The 22009-nt window shown below is 43.2% G+C and overlaps 2 protein-coding genes across 3 annotated transcripts; one reads left to right on the forward strand and one right to left on the reverse strand.

Annotated features, from left to right (window-relative positions):
* Nucleotides 1-208: 208 nt before the first annotated feature.
* On the forward strand, nucleotides 209-11651 carry hps3 (HPS3 biogenesis of lysosomal organelles complex 2 subunit 1; the record flags this gene model as incomplete). Of its 2 annotated transcripts, XM_080858005.1 has the most annotated exons (19): nucleotides 209-425; nucleotides 679-1248; nucleotides 1469-1625; nucleotides 1865-1947; nucleotides 2071-2257; nucleotides 2478-2559; nucleotides 3404-3558; nucleotides 3773-3874; nucleotides 4358-4405; nucleotides 6614-6722; nucleotides 7127-7311; nucleotides 7700-7877; nucleotides 8697-8930; nucleotides 9253-9438; nucleotides 9645-9839; nucleotides 10363-10470; nucleotides 10693-10899; nucleotides 11101-11191; nucleotides 11524-11651. In XM_080858005.1, the coding sequence occupies 19 exons, from the start codon at nucleotides 209-211 to the stop codon at nucleotides 11649-11651; spliced, it is 3222 nt and encodes a 1073-aa protein (XP_080714131.1). The 2 variants fall into 2 exon arrangements, with proteins under 2 accessions (XP_080714131.1, XP_080714132.1); XM_080858006.1 differs by lacking the exon at nucleotides 4358-4405.
* An 871-nt stretch (nucleotides 11652-12522) lies between these two features.
* Nucleotides 12523-20476, reverse strand: cp (ceruloplasmin; the record flags this gene model as incomplete). Its single annotated transcript, XM_080860627.1, has 20 exons — nucleotides 12523-12635; nucleotides 12785-12944; nucleotides 13106-13245; nucleotides 13383-13602; nucleotides 13896-14002; nucleotides 14220-14348; nucleotides 14450-14580; nucleotides 14869-15076; nucleotides 15343-15555; nucleotides 15699-15849; nucleotides 16217-16431; nucleotides 16868-16912; nucleotides 17017-17157; nucleotides 17298-17437; nucleotides 17594-17759; nucleotides 17922-18176; nucleotides 18476-18649; nucleotides 18889-19101; nucleotides 19546-19790; nucleotides 20319-20476. The coding sequence occupies 20 exons, from the start codon at nucleotides 20474-20476 to the stop codon at nucleotides 12607-12609; spliced, it is 3240 nt and encodes a 1079-aa protein (XP_080716753.1). The 3' UTR covers nucleotides 12523-12606.
* Nucleotides 20477-22009: the final 1533 nt, after the last annotated feature.

Raw genomic sequence — 22009 nt, forward strand, 5'->3', positions numbered from 1 at the left:
TCTTGATAGGGCAATCACCGCAACGTTTTCTGCCTGATCATCACAAGACGACTGAACATGTGATATTGATCAGACTGAAAGTGGTAGTGCATGGACTACAACCCGGTTACATGTGAAGGACAAACACGCGATTATTTCGCTGCGACTGAACTATGTAGGCTTGCCATCAACACTGTTTCTGCTTGGAAGCGCGGTACAATAAGACAAAATGGTTCATGTTTATAACTGCCATCCGTTTGCATCCCAACACATTGTTCCCACCGAGCAAGAGCCCGGGCCAGTTTGTTGCGGCGGGGATGCTCTTTTCGTCGTCTCTGCCGGAGGATGTAAGATCGAAGCGTACAACATGCAAGAGGAAGGATGCCCTCTCATCTGTCGATTTGCGACAATGGGAACAGTCCATAGCATATTACACAGTCAAACAGGTAATCCAAGACAGAAGTGTTTTGTACTGCTAAAGTAACTTGTTGAAAGCTTATTTGCTGTGTTTGCAGCAAATCAGTGGTTTCTCAAAATATCTACATTTTTCTCTACTTATAGAAGTCTAATTATGACATTACGTTTTCTATCAAGTTGTGTAAACAAATATAAGTAACCGTTTCCCTTTAGTTATTTAAGTGCAGTTAAAACCATTTCCTCTGAAAGAAACCTAATATTCGTCATTACTTTGTTCTACAGGAGACTATCTTGTTACCATCGAGGAAAAAAATAAGGCCACTTACCTCCGTGCTTATACCAACTGGCGTTACCAGGCGGCCGAGAAAACGCGAGTGGGTGTCCGGTTGCTTGGCCATTTCCTACGAGGTTCTGCGTCGCTCCGAGGCATTCCTAAGGAGCAGATGGAGATAATCGAAATCCCGCTTTTCGAGACCCCTCTCTGTATGGCCTGTTGCCCTCTCACGGGAGACCTGCTAGTGGGCTGTGCCAAAACCTTGGTTCTGTTCACCTTACGACGACAGGTGCTAAACGACCGCCTCTCTGTGCTGGATTTCGAGCGTCTCCTCATCCTCCATATCCCAGGATGGACGCCCTCGCAGGTATCCCTGTGCGCCGGCTACGTGGCCATGCAGGCTGATCTGGAGGTCCTGGTGTTTCAGCTGCAGAAGCCCCAAATTGGGAAGGAGCAGCAGCAGCAGAAGAAGGAGGAGGAGGAAGACCAGGAGTTGCAACTGCATGCCCTGGTCCCAAAAGACATGATTTCCCGAAAGGACAGGCTCAATGTCAGCGACTCTGGTATGGATGACAATGGTAAAGCTTCACTACACACAGCAATTGTCACTGCTGTTCCAACCAAATCTTAAGCGATGGTTCTCTTATCTGAATCTGTGAAATAGTCCAGACAAATGATAAAGTTACTGTGTTTGTGTAGTAGACCAAGCTAGCTCTTATCTGTGATGTGCAAACAGTGCCATGTTGGAGGTGACCATAGTTGTTTTTGCATCATTTTTGTTAAATATTCTTTGTCCAGAGATGAAAAGGGAGCCAGATGACTTCTTCATGTTCCCAAAGCATCTGGAGATGCTGGGGGAACAGGCCAAGGACTGTGGCGTATGTGTTACTCTGGAGTGGACTGGTGTGGAGAGTGAGTCCCGCTTCGACACAGGCGTGACCTACATCTTATATAGGTGGGTCTCCAGCATGAATGCCTTTGATGGTCATGCATCACATGTGATACTCATTACTAGTATTCTTTATACTTGTTATATTGTATGACCTGATTTATATATTGATTGTATATTGATTTATATAATGATCTTAATGGCCACAACTAGGGATTCGCAGGAAGAGACGTTACTGAGCAGCTCAGTAGTAGTGGCATCCTCCGTGAAACAGCTCTGTAACAAATCTACTTTCACCCACCCAGGCGCTTTGCTCCTGATTTCTTCCAAGGCAACAGTGTGGAGGATACATGTCTGCATTCCCTGCAGCTCTACCCAGTGCTCACTAGTAAGCACCTATCACATTGTCTGAATTGTACAAACTTATCAAACCATGTATAATTTTGTCCATCTATCTCACTGTAAGTCTGTATCTTTCTCCGTCTTTATCATCATGGGTAATGGCGGTCAGGTAACCAGGAGACTGCCGGTGAGGCCAAACCCCCTGATCCTGCCTGCGTGTTCTGCTTCTTCTCCCTGCCCAACACTGGCTACATGTACAGTATCAAAGGCCTAGTGGAGCTGGTCTCGGCCTACCAGTACCCGGAGAAGGCCCAGCAGGCTGTGCTCAGTAGCCATTTCCTCCATGTCATCACCAAGTAAGACTGAAGTACTCCTCCAGAGTTTAAAATGGATGTTAGGGATTTAATCCCAATGACCCCTTACATTAAAATGAACAGTCACGAAAAAAAATAGTTTTGTTTTTTTTGCTCTATTTGATAGAGCTTTCATTTGTCTATTTTCCTCCTCACTAGTATTTCTGTAGCACTGAATGAAAAGTGTGTGTGTGTTGATTTCTGTCCCTGTGCCCTGTCCCAGAAATGCCCTTCAGTGTTTCTCTGCACGCTGTAGTGCGGTGGCTGCCAGGGCTGAGGACCCCTACATCGACACCACCATTAAGGTGAGTCTCCTGTGTGAGGGTGTTCAAGACAGAATGAGACAGTCGAGTGACCTCTGCATCGACACCACCATTAAGGTGAGTCTCCTGTGTAAGGGTATTCAAGACAGAACAAGACAGTGGAGTGACCTCTACACTGCTGCTGCAGCAGCAAGTCTGTGGTCACTGGGTTCCGTATGATTATCCTAGCAAATGTGCAAGTATAGCTTTGCTGAGTCTCATGCCAAGGTCGGCTAGGATGTTGAGAGATTAAAAGGTGGTACAGGTTGATGTGAATGGGGGGGGGGGGGGGGGGGGGGGGATGGGGCATTTCTGAAGAGACATTGCTACACTCCCACTCTGTGAAAAAAATGAATAATGTCAGCTAGTTGACCATAGCTTTGTGAACATGATGGCAATAGAAAAATAAGCTCAAAATTACAAGGAAAATTGGAAAAGGTTAAAGGGAAAAATCTTATTGTAGCTCATGCCTGCATCCTGTTGACATGTGAAAATACAAAAGTCTCTTTAACAACTCTTCCTACAGCTTCACTTATTTCAGTGAGGGACGCAAACCAAACAGCAGCAGCCCAGTTCTGTTAACCTCATTTTAGGTCATCTGTAGAAAACCTCTAACTGGAATCATCTACACTCAGTTAAGATCAGCGTTCACCATATATGGCCTTAACAGATGCTGTGGAATTTGCCCTCCACAGAGCAAGACCAGCTAGGAGAACTATACAGCATACATTGAATTTTGAAGCTGCAGTGTCCCCTGAATGTGTGTGCTGCCCCTGGTCTTGATTAGATTAGAGGGCCTGAATTGCACTGCTATTTGGATAACTTTTGTGTGTGTGTGTTTGTCTAGGCTTGTCCTCCCTTCACCATGGAGGTTTGTGCATTGCGCATCCAGCTCTTCATTGGTCTGAAGGCCCTTTGCCATGATAGGAACCACATTGTCCTTCTGACGGCAGCAGATGTGGAGAGCAAAGAGGATGTGGAGAGAGCGGCCAGGAAAAGCCTGTAGGTCACACTCATGTTCAGTCACCATTCCCAGTTCATTCTGTGTTCAGTACTTGGGTTTTGGCTTATGTCCGCCTTGGACAGCAAGCTTACCACTCATAGAGGAAGAGAATAGCATTATTTGATGACATCCCTTGTGTATTTTGTTTTTCCTTCAGTGCCCTGTATCTTGTCCTGTGTACATGTAGGTAACCAATTGCAAATCTTGTTTTAGCGAATCAAAAGATCACAAAACTCTAACGGGGATTTTGCTAGCGGTAGGTATAGAGCCGTCCAGCAACCCTGCTTTGGAGAGCCTTCTATCCAGGTCCTTCCTGTAAGTCCCATGGCTTCCCGCCGTCCCTGATCCCTTGGTAATTCCTATCCCCCTAAACTCTCCATTAACTGTCTCCCCGGACGTGTGGATCATTAACCCGTGTGTGGTCTAACCTGGCGAGAACAGCACTGTTGTGTGTCCCGTTCAAAAATATTCCAAGTGGTCTGTTGCGCTCTGGTGGTTTTGTTGGAGGTTCCTCGTGGTCATGTGATGGTTTTCTTCACAATGACCCACATTCCCCTTATTAAAGCCCTCAGCTTGGAGGGAATTTCACAGCAAGGAGGAAGGAGGGGGGAAGCTGTCTGTAAATACTTAAGCCATCTAACAAGGAAAAACCCACAGATGAAACCGTGCTGTATGCTTTGCCTTGGCGTAGTATTCGACACCAAGGCAATCCATGATAACTGATGCAGTTAATATGGTGTGTGTCAGCAAGTCGTCTCTGATCTCTTTAGTCGTAATGCTTGTGTCTGTGGGTTGCAGTGATTCACACAACTGGCTCATGGACACATTGAGATCAGCAGCCGGAAGGTCAGTAGGCAAAGAGAGAGAGAGAGAGAGAGAGAGAGAGAGAGAGTGTGTGTGTGTGTGTGTGTGTGTGTGTGTGTGTGTGTGTGTGTGTGTGTGTGTGTGTGTGTGTGTGTGTGTGTGTGTGTGTGTGTGTGTGTGTGTGTGTGTGTGTGTGTGTGTGTGTGTGTGTGTGTGTGTGTGTGTGTGTGCCTGCCCGCGCTACTGGCTATGTGCGTCAAGGAAAGCCAAACTGAATTCCTCTGTCCCTGAGTTTCCTTCTACAGCCCCTTACCACGCACACACACACACACACACACACACATACACACACTTATAACATTAAACTACTAAACCGCCCAGTCATGCACTTTAGATTTTTTTCCCAACAAATGAGCTTTTGAGCTCATTGTTATCCAGTGAAGGTTCTTCCTTCGGGAACATAATTGGGAAAAGTGCTCATTGCATCCTCAAGACTCAAGACAAGTAGATAAACTGTATGTAGTGGAGATGACCTCTGGTGTGACTAATGTCATTTTGGAATGTGGGGGGAGGTACTGGCATTTGTCAGGGAAGTAAGCCAGACTAGGTATGGTTTCAATCAGCTAAAGTATGTTGTTTACATGTCTACCTACTTGTTAAACTAAGTCTGTTGATGTTGCAGGGTAGTTCCATGGGAAGTCACAAGATCTTGATCTTATTTAGCTATTGTTAATCAGCTTGGCATTAGATGTTAATTATCATGCCATTTCTTTGTTATAATTGCTTTAGACACCAGTATTTACTAAGTGACTCTTAATGTCCCCAAAACACATTCACAGGTAGGACAAACAGCTTGGCTAATCTTAGCAATCTCAATAACTATTGTTGTAAAACTAATCTTTGGTGAATGTCTTTCTGTCTAAAACAGATTGAGATTACAAATTGTAGTAGCTCTGGGGCCGTATTCACAAAGCCTTTTATCTTACCACTAGGAGTGCTCCTAACTCGCGCTAAAACCTTTTACGTAGGAGTAATTTCTTAAAAGTGATTCACAACGGCTCTGAGACCTACTCATACTAAGGATAATACCAACTCCTAAGCTTAAGATAAAAACTCCGTTGCTATGGATGACGTCGCTTCTCATGCACGAGTTTAGAAGGGGTGAGGACGGTGATTGGTTGTTGACAGGCTCTCTCATTAAAAACTCATTCGTGACGTCTCTCTAACAATCCCACTATATCGACTGAAAATAAGAGAATAACCTAGGCTTCAAATTAAGTCATATTAAATAGTTGTGGACAGTGCAGTTAGCAGAATGCACACGCATGATGACAAGTTTGTGCATCCAACGGGAATGACACTTTGCACGTTAAGAGAAATATAAAGCGATCAATATAAAATATGGCAATTGCATGTAATCAAGGCAGTAATAATTAAAGCACCCAGCAAACTGTAAGGCTATTATATTTCCAGCCCTTGACCACTTCAAATATCAGCACATGCGGCCCTTTAAGCCCTCCAATCTTAATTGATCAAAGCGAAACGAACGTGAAACGTATAGCCTCAGCGAAAGCCTACTGGTCCCAGGACCAATAGCCACTGTCACCCCAGCGGCATCCAGCTGGTAAGTTCTCAAAAACCTGCTGCAGACCGCTCTGCGTTGAAATGCACAAGTCATATACATCCAACTGTTGGATGATGTGGGGTCTACAGTGCGTTGATAGTTTGATGAATTAAACGGCTGAATGATGATCCCCAGTGTCGTCATTTGCGTTTTCCGCGAAGCCAAATAGCCTATCTTTATGTTTCCAAACATTTCACTTCGGGACACATCGTTGTTTAAAGGCGTCATTGCATCCCGCGCTAATTCTACGACATTATTAATACCTTCACGGTTTAAGCAATGTCTTTTATCAATTCCAAGTCGGCTGCAGCCATCTTACGATTTTTTGTGAATAGGTCTTAGTGACTTAGGAGTCCTCATGAGGAGTTTTAAGCTGTCCTAGACTTAGGTGCTACTTTTAGGGATAAAATATTTTGTGAATTGCTCTTAGTAAAAAAAATTAGGAGTCCTACATTTAAGACTGACACGCCCATTATTTTTAGGAGTTTCTCCTAAATTCGCCACTTATGAGCTACTTTTAGCCCTAAGATTCTTTGTGAATACGGCCCCTGGTCTTCTTCCACGAGTGTTTCCGTTGACGGAAGGCTGTCCCATAAAAAATCTCGCTCTTGTCTCCTTAACTGCAGCTCTAGAAAGACCTCCATCACCAAGCCTAAGGAGCCAACTGAGAGTGGCCATGGGTGGAACCTGTATGTGGTGAACACAGTCTCAAGTCTCGCCCTCTACAGAGAGATGGTAATGCAATCTGATGTTGAGCATGTTTTTTGATGGATAATTCATGCTCTGAAAACATGGCTATTTTGAGACATAGGCAAATGGCTGAAACATATTGATAAGACCTTGCATTAAAATTGTATGAATGTCAGATTGGAACCTGTGCAGAAATAACACTCCTGTCCCATTACGAATGAATGTAATCTAACTTTATATCAGAGGAACATACTCCATTAGGTCACTGTTCTCTGTAGAGGTTCACAAGCCTCTCATTTGAAATAGTTTAACTCTTGAGCACAGTCACTGTAAGAATGTTGAGGGGGAAAAAATAGACTTAATAAATGATGATGGTTAGTTTAATATAATATTTGTATGGCTGAGTGGAATGTGTCCATGATTGTAATGAGATGTGTGTCCGATCTCAGGTGGAGTACAGTAAGAAGTATGAGTTGTCAGACCCCTTCTCTCTGAGCTGCATCCACCTCCTGAGTGAGGCTCACCTGTTACTGCGTGCCTCGCTGCTAGACCCCCTCATTGAGCCCACAGACAGGACACAGATCCAGCAGGCATTCGAGGAGAACTGTGCCCAGCTCGGGGACTGCTACAGCAGGTACCGCTCTCTCAGAGGGTCCAAGTGTCCCAAATACTAGTGCTAAACCTCACTGGTGTACTAATATCAGTTTGAACAATATGGATAATTAGTTTATAGTCGACCTGGTGATGGATCATAAGTATGAGATCTGTTACAGAATATAAACATATTTCATAAAATACCAGTGTGTTTTGTAGAGCCTGGGGAAATAGGTAGCTTGATGTGCCGTATATTGAAAATGTGATACTGAATTTAGCCACCTTCTAAAAGCAGTCCTGGAGGATGGAGGGGTTTTGTGTGCCTGATTTATTTCTGTAGCCATCTCGGAACAACAGTTAAGGTTGGAAGCTGCCAGCTTAATCTACACAGGGTATTTCCTTACGCACTGTATCTGTTTGGATTATAGGTTTGACAAGAGGGACTGCCATCTGGCACTTCCGTACTACAAAATGTCCGGGCTGTCGGTTACTGAGGTGATCAAGAGGAACGTGGCCACGGCAAACTCCCCTCCGGACTATGGCAAAGGCTTCATCTTCTTCCTCAGGCACTCTCTCTATGAGGAAGACATGGAGGAGCTCAGTCAGGTATGTGAAGGGGCAAGCCATGCAACCCTGAACAGAGGCTGTATTTGCTCCATATGTCTATCTCAGAATCAGGTTTAGTTAGTAAGTTTACACAAACAAGGAATTTGACTTGGTAAAGTAGCTCTCAGTGTGCTTACACAGAATATACATCACAATAGAGGCACAAACAATAAAACACAAACAGTGCAATGGTCGAAGAAGTCTAAGAAAGTATATACAAGGAGGAATGGCTAAATACAGGAGCTGTGAATTGTAACACAACAAACAGTGCAAAGAAGTGGAGAGTGCAAGAAGTGCAGGGATAAATATAAGACAGTAAGAGTATGACGGTTATACTGTAAGGGTGGGATGTGTATTGTATTTGAGGATAACATACATTTATATGATTGCGAGTATAATTGAACAGTGGTTATTATATTGGTCCAGGGTTATTGCACAGTGCCACAGTGGGTTAGCTGTTCAGTAGGTTTTCCAGTGTCTGGAGGTTTTGGTGAACAGTGATCTGTAGCGCCTACCAGAGGGGAGGAGTTTGAAAAGGTTGTATTAGAATATACTAAGATTCTTCAAGCTTCATATTGCAATTGCTTGCCTTGCTTTTTGCAACATTACTTTTTGATATCACACACACTAGCATGCACATACATAAACACACAGGCTAGTCTCAAAACACAGTCCATCAGGCTGTGTATTGTGTGAGGAGGGGGCAGAGCAGGCTTGACATGTTCATGAGTTAAAAAAATATCTGGATTTTTTAAGAACTGCAGTTCCACCTAGCTATATCCACTCTTTATTTTTGTTTTGTTATACTTTGTTACTCAGGAGGCTGCCAACACAGTGCTGGATATCTTCAGCGTGGCCGAGCCTGCCCAGCTGCCCCATGTGGTGAGCAGCCCCTTCATGCTGAAGTGCGACCCGGCCTTTGCCCTGGCCCACCTGGACCGGCTGGAGGCCGCTGGAGCCCCCTCCGTCACTCTCACCCTGGCCACGGCCTCCTTGGCGCTGCGCATGGGGGACATGCAGCTATACCAACAGCAGATGGAGCGCCATGCGGAGGTGAGGAGCACCACACTTTGGTGGAGAGGGTTTCGTTTTATTCTATCATGTGGATCTCCGCTCAGGACTGAAAGATGAAGTCCATTTCTTACTCTTTGAGACAATCATCTGTGCTTGCAGCAAACAAACTGCTTCTGTAGTGAGCTGGTGTGTAAAGTTACTTGAGTTTTTGGAATCACTTCAAGCACTCAAATGAGGCATATTGTTTTGGATTTTGTCTTTACACTGGCAAAGAACATTTGGCCAAAACACTACCCTGTCCCTTTTTTTAAGAGGCTAAGAGCGTTGCTGCTTGTGTTCGTGCTGTTCTACCTGCTCTTAGATGCTGCAGGTGTATGGCTTCATTGAGGAGCCCAAGCTGCTGCTGCTGGGCCGGGGGAAGACTGTGGTGCCCACGCCACTGGCCCGCCACCTTCACCAATCCCAGGAGGGCCTGTTGGTGGCAGCTGCCGTGGCCCTGCATGAGAACAGCAAAGTCAAACTGGAGGAGGCAGACCTCTTCTTCCAGGTCAGTGCCTCTAAAGGTTATAACATGAAGTGCTATTAATATAATGACTTTTGCAATAACAGTGATATACAGTGTTTGTAAAAGGGAAATCCATGCAATGCTAAAAAGGTGTACATTTTTACATCATTCAGCTAAGGTGATCAATCCATTTTCATTCACATTTAGTATTTTCAATGAACCCATTGTTGTTCCCTTGTGTTCTCCAGGAGCTGTGCAAAGAGCACCCCGAGGCTCCTGATACCCCACAGCTGCTGGTGGACTTCTGGGAGGCCCTGCTTGTGGCTTCCTCTCAGGAGGGAGTCATTCAGGAGCTGCTGTTCCGCCTCACCTCCGTCTACACCGACCGCATCACCCACCGCCAGCAGCCAAGGGCCAGGCCGCTCAAGACCGCAGACGACCTGGTAAGCCTCTGACCTGGACACCTGGACCCACACCTCACCCACCACACCTGGACCCACACCTCACCCACCACACCTGGACCCACAGCTATAAATCACCTGCATTCTCCTGAACCCTGTTCCCCAGACACAGGCATAGCTACAGACACCCACCACATCACTTCCTCCAGCTAGATTTAGCAGTGAATGTACGCATAACCACCTATCCATCATACAAATTCATATCAGCGTTTCACTCCTCAGCTGCATACTTTGTGTTTCACACATGCATACATGTGTGAATGCTTCTGACCAACAGCTTCTAACTTGCTGTCTATGGCCTTTGGTCTACTAGGTCTATAAAGGTGTTTGAGCTGATAAGATGTCCCATGAGGAAATACTGTACTTGTCCATGAAACACATTTTTTGAATCAGTTACTGGAACTCCAAAGCTAGAGCTCCTGTGATGGGTGTGCAGGTTGATTGGTCATTCAGTCTGTAATATTCATCATAACAAAACGCATCCAACCTATGTTTGTTTTATTAGATGAACTCTTGTGTCCATTACGGACAGCTCTACCCCTGGGTGGGCATTCTGACGCCCGTGCACACACGGAGCACACAGGCCTACCAGGAGGACCTTCAGAAGCTTCAGGTGACTATGTGTACCCATTACCATTGCCCATCAGTGGATGTCAACCTTAAATTAGGGGGGGGTGAGCTTCATGGAGGTTTGAAGCCATGGTTGATAGCTTTATCACTTGTGCACGTCTTTTTTTGTCTACCTTTTCAGTGAAGCTCCAGGGTGTTTAAAAGATATGATAAGGTTTAGGTATGACTTTTCAGCTGTGTCCCTCTTCTTCTGTGTGTGCTGTAGTCTCTGTTGTGTGGCCCCACGTTGGACGTGTCCTCCATCCTGCCTCTCCTGGAGCAGCTGCCGGACTCTGACAACGCGGGACTGAGTGTGCACGTGCTGTGTGCCACGCGGCTCGGACACACCGAGAGCTCAATCGAGCGGCTGCTGGACCGCTGCCCGCAGGCCATCATCTCATTTGCGCACGACGAGCTAAAGAACGAGAAAATGGTAGCTGACCTTATTTTCCAAAAGTCTGTTGTTGATAACCTTGTGTGCTTACTACCTACAGTGACTAAGCAGTGAAATGCACCACTGTTTTTCCATTTAACTGTTTTTTCAATTAGAGGACTTGTTAACCTGGGACCCTTTTGTCAAGCATACCAGAATGCCCTGGAAAGTTTGACTGATGTTCAGCATTGTTGTTGCTAGGCTTTGTGGTGGCAGAAGCTGTTCCCTGAGCTGTGTGAGAGAACCAGAGCAGCAGGCGACGAGAACAGCATCTTACTGACTGCCCTGAGAGGTATGGAGAACTTTTCTGAGAGTTTCAGGGAGTTCATGAGAAGATTGTGAATGGCATGAATTGTTTCACATTAGAATGCCATATAACTTACTGGCATGAAAGGAGAAGGGAAATTGTGATTTTTTTTTTGCATTGGCATATCAAGTGAATTTGATCAGTAAATAGGATTTTCTTTAGACGTGAACCCACTGAAGCATAAATGATGTAAGAAAATAAGGAGGAAGTTGTCTGCGCTTGAACATGGCCATAATTGGTCTATATGTTTTAACATTATATTCCATGTCATCCACATGGCTTTTGTCAGAAATATTGCTTTTTTTATATAAAAACAGAAACGCTTGTGGTGGTTGCCATGGAGCTGAATCCCTTGGAATTCCTGGAATTGTTGCCGGATGACGGCACTGCACACTTCTTCCTGCCCCACCTGCTGGAGTGTAGCCAGAGGAACCTGATGGCATGAGGGTGGCAGCCCACTGATTGAGCACACTACCAAACAATCACTTCCTGAATGGGAGGACAACAGCTCACTGTGTCTGTATGAATCACTGAAACTAAAACACTACACGCAGACAATCAGTAGACAATCAGTACACAGAGATACTGTGGTTGCTATGCTACTTACTGATACCCTCTATATGGTACATACATGCTTTGAGTATAAGGTTTACAAAACTCCTATTTAACTGGACATGTTGTTGTTGTTGTTGTTGTTGTTTGTGTGTGTGTGTGTGGGGGGGGGGGGTGGGTGTCTTCTCTAACCTCTTTTTCCCAGCTGCAATGGACTTATTTAAAATTATGTTCAACTTAGACAATCCTTGGTTTTCTTATTTTTTAATGCCTTTGATTAAATATTGAAAGTGAATGTTTGTTTAATACTTTATTGCTCACGTTTCTTTTAATATCTGAGATTTTTACTTTAGGAATGTCAGAATGCCTTGCAATGTTATTTAATTTGTTGTGGAGCGAGTAACTATACTATAAAGTATCTAAAGACTAGAGTTAAAATGGCTCATAGCTAAGGCTGAGTTGTATAAGGTTTGTCCCAGTGAAGGGTGATGGCGTGAAGACATTTTCACTTCCTCCTCTAACTTCCTTTAAAATGCAACTGATGCATTCAGCCCCACCTTGAGATTAAGATCGATTTTGTGCTTTTTTGCACAGACCCCAGAATAGCACAGTGCATAGCCTATGCAGCTATTTGGAATGACATGAAAAGTTAATTCGAAGATGATACTAGCACTAGTTACTTACTTTAAAAAAAAAAAAAACATGCTTCAATTGTTGCATACCATTTCTTTTAAAATGTCAAGTCATGTTTATTTAGAAAGTGAGCATAACATCTAATCTTGTATAGCAGTGTATAAAATCTTACATGGCAGTGTGCATGGGTGACATATGGGTGTGTGGTTTCTGCATTAGCGCCCAAAAAATCCCTTCTTCTTTTCTGTAGACAAAACAAACAGCAATAGTTAGGACCGAAGGTAGTCAGTTGTGTGTAATATTATTCACACTACTCTACTGTGCAGTTTGTAAGAAAGTTGTAAACACAGCCTGTGACTGGCCTGGTCAATAAACTGGTTTTCCCAGACTCACCCTTCTCCTGAACCGTGTAGGTGGTCTCCATGCCAGCCATGATGTGATCCGTGACGTGGCAGTGCAGTATCCAGGTGCCTGGGTACTTTGGCCTCATGTCCACTGTCTGGAAGGTGCCAGGGAACAGCTCAAAGACATCTGTGCGGTGGGTGCCACTCAGCTGTGGAGAGAGAGGCTCAGAGTCAGTGGTGTTAAACTCTGATTCATGTGCAATAAGACTGATGAGAATATCCCATTATAATATAATATTATACACATATCACATTGTCTTCAGTAGCAGAGCAGAGAGTTTTAAAGCCAAAGGGAGATATTGTATTGTACCTTGTAGTCAAAGCTGTGGCCATGGAAATGAGCTGTGTGTATGTCTACTTCATTGCCCATGCCCATCAGGTACCAGTATACTTTATCGCCCACCTCCATCTTGAGGCCTTTCAGATTACCATATACTAGTCCGTTGATCCCTGCAGATGAAAGACAACGACCAAGCCGTGCAATGGTTACTTTTTGCCAAGAACACAACAATTTGAGGAGTTACACTTTCTTTAACTGGGATGTCTCTAAGCCACTTCTGAATGGAGTATGGCGGTATGAAACACACCATGCATTTTGTTGCTCTCTATGAAATCCTCATCTTCTTTCAGTTTGGGGCTGGCGTCTTTCACACGGGATTTGATGTTTTCATCCAGGTACCAGGACTGATTTTCATCGAACACCATAAAGAGCAGGGCAAACTCCTCAATCTCCTTCTTCAATCCCAGCTTCCTCATCCAGCTCCGCCTACATATCACTAGTGGACCAATCAGACCGCTGTACATATCCTGGGGAAGAAGAAGGGTCAACAGGTTTATTTTCCTAGGTTTACTGAGAATCTGAGCAGGTCAGTTGTCAGCTTGATAGTCTGAATATTCATCAGCAGGAAATATTTAACGTGGTTCAAAAGGGAGCAAAAGCAGTCATTGCGGTAATCATTGTTTTCCCACCTATATACAGTATGCTTTCATTTGCCTTCACTGAGGAGTGTTTTGGAGGGTTGAAATTCAGTGCATGGTGGTACCAAAACAGTCATATATGTGAATGAAGAGAAAGAGTCCATAATTCAATGTGGCGTTACCTTGTTTACATCTACTGTGGAGTAATAGGCCCCAACACTGCACTCCTCCTGTTCTTTGGTGGGCCCAGCTGTGTTTGGGATGTACCAGGTGTATGTGTGTGTCTCACCTAAAACAAAAGACTTAATGTGATTTATTATAGTATATATTATATTATAGTATACAGTATGTAATGAATATGATAAATAAAATAAACTTAATTCTGCTGTTGAGATCTAAAGTAATTGGAAGATGTCTGTAAGGAGGTCTCCACACAATAATGTTTCTAATTGTTATTTTGTTACTATTAGTATTTTGTGTACATCTATTGTTCAAGGTAATCTTACCTGGTTTAGTTGCAACAACTTGAGGACTGTCAGTCTTCACTCCATGAGCATGTATAGAATAGGGTCTTGTGGCCATGTTCTTGAAGACAACCTTCACTTTCTCCCCGACATTGCCATGAAGCATTGGGCCTAAGGTCAACAACGGCACAAAAACACAAATGACCACCTAACATAACATAAACGCCATATCTTCACTGACAGGATAACACATCACTGAAGCCAGAATGTACCCATGACTCCTAGGTGCTCCTCGTCAGCAGCTCTCTCCTTCAGCTTGGTGAATTTGTCGTCAGTGTACTCCTTGTACACAACCTTCTTGTACTTGGAGCCGATGAATTTGGTCAGGAAAGCATTGCCTGGGCTGGGGAGAAGAGATAGCAGTTGTTTTTGTCATTATGTGTTGCTGACAGGCTGTTAAGCATCTGTACCACATAGCCCTTCCTGTTGTGAAATCAGTGTTTTCAGAGGAGCATTCCAATCAACTACTGACTACAATGTAAAGAAAATGGAACTATATTCTACATATTGAAAATAACTGGTGGTTTGCTGTGACAATGCAACAATGCTCTCTGATTTGTTTGTCTGTCTGTCTGTCTGTCTGTCTGTCTGTCTGTCTGTCTGTCTGGCACCAGGGGTGTAATTTTTGTACCTGTCCTTGAGTCCCTTGTACAGTCCGTCCTCCCACGTGCGGCTCGGGGAGTAGTCCCATTCCACCTCCACGGCTGCGATGTAGTACTTACTCTGGTGCAGCATGATCTCCGATTGCCGGTTAAACACGCTGCACTTATTCACTGTGTAGTTGGCCCTCATCCCAGCTTGGTAATGGTCAGCGACCTTACACGACACCTCAAACTGCCCTGTAGTCATTTCACGCATACCCGTTAATGTATGTATAATGTATATACTTATACACACATAAATGTGTTCATCCACTTGTACAAATACACAAACATTCACACAATATACAGTGTATATATATATATATATATATATATATATATATATATATATATATATATATATTTATAACATGTGTATCACAGAACGAATGAGCCAATTAAGTATTGTTTGTAGATAAATACCCAATTACTATATAATATTACCAATCAGATGAGACATTTACCCATGCTGTCAGGTTCCATCATCACTGTGTGTGAGATGTGGGGGAACACGTTGAGGACGTCTTTCCTGGTGCCCTTGTAGATGAACCTGTTGCCCTGGAAATGGAGGCCATGGATGTCCAAAGCTGAGCCCAGCCCAGAGAGATGCCAGGACACCTTGTCTCCTTTGCACATGCTCAGTCCAGGCAGGTTACCATACATATACCCATTGATGGCTGTTGAAATAGGACATTATCTCCTTTTTATTTAAGGGCATTTCATGTATTTCAAGTATGCAGTTAAAACTAGTTAAATAAATATGAAAACCTTTTGTTGTTTTAGTATATTAATTGATGAATCACTGCTGAAAATAACTTACAGTGCATTTTGTTTGACTCCAGAAAATCCTCGTCATGTTTTTTGACCGTATTTGGAGATTTGCTGAACAGTTTGATGTTATCGTCCAAATACCAGCTCAAATTCTCATCAAAGATACTGGCCAGTAAGTGGAACTCTTTATCAACATTTTTCTGGAATGTAAATGGTTGAAGCAGCTTGTTAATATTCCAAAATGTAGTTTTGGGAATTAATGCACACAAAGAATGCTGAAGAAACCCTTTATATAACAAGGCCGAATATAACAATGGTGCTATAAAACTTCTTTATCAACACTCTTTATCAACTCTTTATCAACATTTTTCTGGAATAGTTGAAGCAGCGTATTAATATTCCCAAATGAATGTACACTTTGCATGCCGAAGAAACCCTTTATATCAAAAGGCTGAATATAACAATGGTGTGTAACTTGCCCATATAAAACTAAGCAAACTCATATACTTGATTGCTCCTGACAGCCAACACTGTTTGCCTGATGAAATATAAGTTTACATAGTTTACCTGTTTTCCTGCCTTTAGGGCCTTGGGTTTGCAAACTAACAGAGGCCCCACCAGTCCAGAGTTGGTGTCATGTACTGGGTCCACTGCTGAGTAGTACAGGTAATTAATGCAGTCGGCATCGTTGGCAGTGGGCCCCGCACCTTTGGGGATGAACCAGGTGTACGTGTAAGTGGTGCCTGGGCGGACCATGGCCGCAGGGGGGGGTGTGACAATCCCTATGGGTGAAGGAAATTGGTGAATGTATATATGAGACATACTGAAAGCCTAGGAGACACTGCAACATGTTTTCATAGTCTGTCAAATGCTAAATCATATACGCTTACTTTAAAGTGAGTATAGTCATAAATGCAACTCTGTAAAGCTTAATGCAGTTATTAATGTGTTATAATAAAACAGTTTATAGCTTTCTGCTCCACAGGGGTGCTGTACCACTGGGTGGCAGTGTCTCTACTGACCTCAGCTGATCATTTAAAAACATAAATCTGAAGTCCACGTCTAAAAAGGACAATGAACTCATGTGGACGTTGAACTTGTCTTTGTTTGTTTTGAGAGCACTTGTCTGGGAAACTCACATTTGCCATACTCACACAAGGGTACGTAACTTGTCAAACACACAGTTCAAAAAGTATCTCTGCAGAGTGTGTTACTTACTTGGCTGTTTTTTTATTTCACGTAGCTTTTTGGCAGTGTAAGACTCTGTCAGGATGATACAAAGCAGAAGTCCAGTAAACATTCAATTGTATGTTGATGAATACTTTTTTGATTGTTTCACATTGTTATTGTTGGCACTCCTTTATTACCTTCCAGAACATTGTGGTAGAGGGTCCCATCCTCCTCTATCTGATACTGGACCCCATGGGGTTGGATGGTGTAGGGGCGTGAGGCTTTGTTTTTGAACGTCACCTTAATAGTGTCTTCCTCCTCCGCTCTGATCACAGGGCCTTAAAAACAAATTAATGATAGGGTTTCTTTTTTTGTGCTTGTTATATATATTTTGAATTATTGCTGCTAATTTTAATCGTCATCAGTGTTTACATTGACAACCCACGTTTAAATAATATTATGAAAGTGACTATTTTACCCAGGATTCCTAGATGCAGCTCCTGTTCAGTCCTCTCCTTGAGTTTGGTAAACTTGTCATCTGTGTATTCCACATATCTCACCTTTTTGTATTTACCCCCAATGCGGTTATTAGCAATCTCAAAGAAAGTTCCGGCATCACTGAAAGTTATGGCAGTTGTTAGATAGTTCTGACGTATGAACAGCATGTTATTATTTTTTAATTACAAGAGAAGAGGCATAAATGTATACATTCATAAACTATTGAACCATTTATAAATATTCTTGTGCAATTGTGTATCACCAAACAGCACCTACTCATCTGTCCTAAGAGGTGATCCAGAGTACTGGTTTTTCTGTGTGGGCCCGTAGTCCCAGATGGCCTCCTCAGCAGCAATGTAGTACTGCCGGGTCGCACCGTTAGGCCTGGGTTTGTGAACTTCAGGGAAGCATTTCTTAATCTCAAAAATTGCTTGCATGCCATCTGCAAATAGAAGGGGATATAGTTTCATAGTAAAGGTTTAAATAAAGAATGGGAATAGAAGATTTGAAAACATGAAAACATGGTTCCATCCAATCTCAACAAAGTCTGTGATGTGGACATGCCACTGTTCACAGATGCTTTTGAGTGCTCTATCCCACAGACCTTTTACGTAGTCATTGACTACACTGCCCATGAGCCACTGTCCAGGGTTGTCTGCTACCATAATCACGTTCACAAAGGATGCTGGGAAAAGGCTGATGGTATCCACGTGGTGGCCGAGGTGGGTCAGTATTTGGCCGTGGAAGTGGATGGAATGGACATCCATCTCGTTACCTATACCCAGGAGGTGCCAGTTGATCTTGTTTCCCATGCACATGCTGAGGCCAGGCAGGTTGCCAAACATGTAGCCATTAATCGCTGGAGACATAAAAAGGATTGTGAGCTTTTGGTCGCTTTCAGAGCAAAACACTAGCGGTATTCAGTAGCAGAGCACAGATAGAAGAGAAATGTACAGCAGCACCACACGGCGCAAGAAGATACATGGCTAGATTAGGTATTAGGATTATGTACCGTCAAGTCTAACATGTATATTGTTTGATTGCTGTAATCTGACTGAGTATGATTGATGGGGAGTAGTGCAACAAAACAGATTGACTGTAATAGTCACTTTTAAGATTACTATCAATTGACGTGCTGTGCATGTCAAGTGGACTTACAAGGTTTTTTATTGCTCGCCTGGAATGCCTCGTCGTCCTTGTGCACTTTGCTTGAGGCTGTGCAGTACGTCTTGATGTTGTCATCCAGGTACCAGCTCATGTTTTCATCAGATACAGTAAACATGAGTGCATACAGATAGTCTCCGTCCTTATCACCATGGATATCCAGAGAACCTGAGAGAGAAAGCATATTCCTGAATATAACATATGTTAGATGTAATGATCTGTAATCAAATTTAACTGTTTAACTTCATTCAAAAAAAAATTGTCATTTTATTTAACACATTTACTGTATGTAGTAGTCTCCACTGTAGATGGAGTTTAGTTTGGATACAAGTTATTATGCTGTGCTAACAACATGCCCATTATTTGTGCAGTGCCAAACGGGTTTTTATTTCAAATGGTCATTGTACCCTTTTTACAAATGATGAGCGGTCCCAGCAGGCCTGAGGCCATGTCCTTAGGTGCATTGACATGAGAGTGATAGGCGCGGGTCAGGCAGTTGGTGTCATCTTTGCCGGGCGCATGAGAGGAATCCAGGGTCCAGATGTAAGTGTAGCTCTTCCCTGGAGCTATTCCATCGTCAACTTTCTCACTTACACCAGTTTCATCTGGGTACAGGGCACCTGGGGCAGAAATGGGATCTTTGATTATTTACACTGAATTTACATTCATAATATATACATATGGTTTTATTTGTACATAATGCATGGCAAATTATTGTTCAAATGTTCGGAGTTACATTGCCGAGTTGGTCAAAATATATAGAAAAATGTACATACTCCACTTTTCACAATAAATACATGGTGAAATAAAAAAATCCCCCTTATGTCCTACTTCCAGGGTTTGTTGTGTTGCTTTGTGCAAAAAAACTGCTTCCATGACCTGTGACTGTTTACAGGTATTTTTCTTCATCTATATGTTGCAACAGATGTATGTGTGTATGCATGTAAGTATGTATACATCCATCCATCATGCATCGATAAATATTTAAGATTAGAGGGAGGATTCAAATAAGTCTTGACCCCTGACCCCTGCTGGGTGGGAGACCCATGCCTCCAGTTACACACCTTCACTGGTTTTGTTGTAGCTGAAGCCATGCGGGTGTATGGAGTAGGTCCTGGTGGCCATATTCTTCAGGTGAACGTAGACCACGTCCTCCTCCTCAGCACTGATCAGGGGCCCCATGAAACCCAGCCACTTGGGCTTCTCCACCTCCTGCCTGTAGGTGGCGTCAGTGTACTGCATGTACACAGCTTTCTTGTAAGTGCGTCCGATCCGCATTTCCCCCTTCTCCAGGTACTTGCGCGCATTTCTGAAAGATACAGAATTTGGAGGAGAGAGCAGGAGCAATTATTGCAAGTCACCGATGAGACAGACTGGCATGCAAAAGATAAAGGAGGCGATAAAGAAATGATGGCTTCTATGAAGTGACTCCAATACTTTTCTCAATGTTTAGAAATTTGAGTGAAAGTCTCAAAGCCTCTACTCTACTTCTGACAAAACTCTAACGGCAGCTCTTACAATGGAAGCAATGTACGAACATTACCTTCAGGTGACCCAATTCATGAGATTATGGTTAACTTAGAACAGCTGACTCTACTGAGTGACAGACATTGTGACATGAGTGAAATGACACTTTCATAAGAGTCCTGTCAAATAAAGTGTTACTGCAACATGTGATAAGGATGAAGATTAAGGTCCTTTCACCTTTCAGCTTAAACCATAGGATTTAACCCACATACATTTGAAAAGTATGTCACACTAAGAGAAAACATTAAGCACATATTTAAGAACGTAGTCTGGCCGGCCATGACAAACATGGAATTGTTTGCAAACTTACTCGTCCTCCTGGATGGTTTTGTTCTGAATCTGGTTAATCCCCGTGGGGGCATAATCCCACTGAACCTCCTTAATTCCTATGAAGTAATCTCTCCGAGTGCAGCACACGACTCCCACTCCCAAGAGGAACATAAACGCAGTCCAGTCTAGCCTCCCCATTTTGGCACAGACATCAGCTTGTCTCTCCTGAAGCACAGCTTTTATATATTGGTGGAAAGGCCGTGCTGCTGTCCAATGGCGGGAGGGTGGGGGCTGGGGGGGGGGAGGGTGTCACACCGGTTTTTGGAAATTTGCAGAGCCCTTTTAGCCTGCAACTCTGCCAGAGTTGAACCCATGACCTTCTATCCAGCCCTGATTTGAGGGAAAGCTCTCCCCTGCCTGATGCAAGAGCCTGTTGCAATCCCACATTCACCTTTCATAACCACACAATGGCCCTGTAAAGCAGGGATTACTTTGATAGCAGTCACACAGTCCAAGCAAGATAAACGTATTTACCTTTAGTGTATTGTTTATGTATTTGTCTTGTCAGCACTGAGCCCTGCTCCTGCCATGCCCCTTCCTGACTCTGCACACCTGCCTCAATCACCTTCACAATCACACAAATTCTGATTACGCTCACCTGCCTCAATCACCTTCCCCATCTCCGGATTGCACAATCATCTGCACCTCTCACTCATACAATATAAACTCCTCACTCCCTTCACTCTCTGTCTGGTCTCGTTGGTATTAGGATGTAAAACGCCGACTTCACCAGTTCTGTGTCTCATGTTCCATGTGTTGTGCTAAATTTTTTTTTGTTTCCGAGCTCCTGTGCTCCAGTCTTTCTGTGGCTCTGAATTTGTTCCCAGTGTTCAAATCCTTTAGAGCTAAACTTCTGTGTTTTGTATTTTTGGTCTATTAGAACTCCTTGGGTACTTTTGGTTATTGAAATGAAGATCTCCTGTGTTTTGTATTATCAGTGAGCATATTATCCTCTGAGCATTATCCCTGTTTCCTTAGTTTGTTTGTTTTTCCGTTACCTGGCTGACCATTAATAAATTCAGTTTCCTTTTATCTCTGAGTCCTGATGTCCCTGACAGTATTCTTAAGGCGTTATCTTTATCAAATGTATCACTCTTGGTTGACTGGTGGCCCAAATACTGTTTAAATGGTTATTTTAAAAGGTTTAAGATACTTTCAAAGTCTCTGATTGTGATTGTATTATGCTGTTAATCAAAACAGCAGTTACCACTGATAACATATTGATGCAGAAACTACTGTTGAGCCTGATCAAAAGTCACCCTGTCCACACCACTCCTGCCAACTGGGCCTGTTGTGTAAGCAGAGACATTCCCCAAACCCCATAGATTTTTTGCTTCATGCTGGAAAGTTGTGCGCAAATACAGAGGTTTTCAAACAACATCAGTCCGATTCAAAGTTGGAGCATTAAGTCTGAAGCTTGGCTCTGTTAGTCAACCAAACTCTTTGAAAATTTTGATATTCAGTATCAAATCAAAATGTGTGAAATTCTACGGTTTTAATTATTTTTTTAATCATAAACAAAGGTATTTAAAAAAAATCAAAGTTCACAGCCCATCTTTTGAATTGTATGCAATGACTGAAAATATTTATTTAATTGGACAGCATAAACATTATAAAAATATTGTACATTTCGACACATCTAACATCAAGAATTTAAAAAATAAGTTACAA

Source organism: Sprattus sprattus, assembly GCF_963457725.1.
Source record: "Sprattus sprattus genome assembly, chromosome: 2".
In the NCBI taxonomy this organism is placed as follows: Eukaryota; Metazoa; Chordata; class Actinopteri; order Clupeiformes; family Clupeidae; genus Sprattus; species Sprattus sprattus.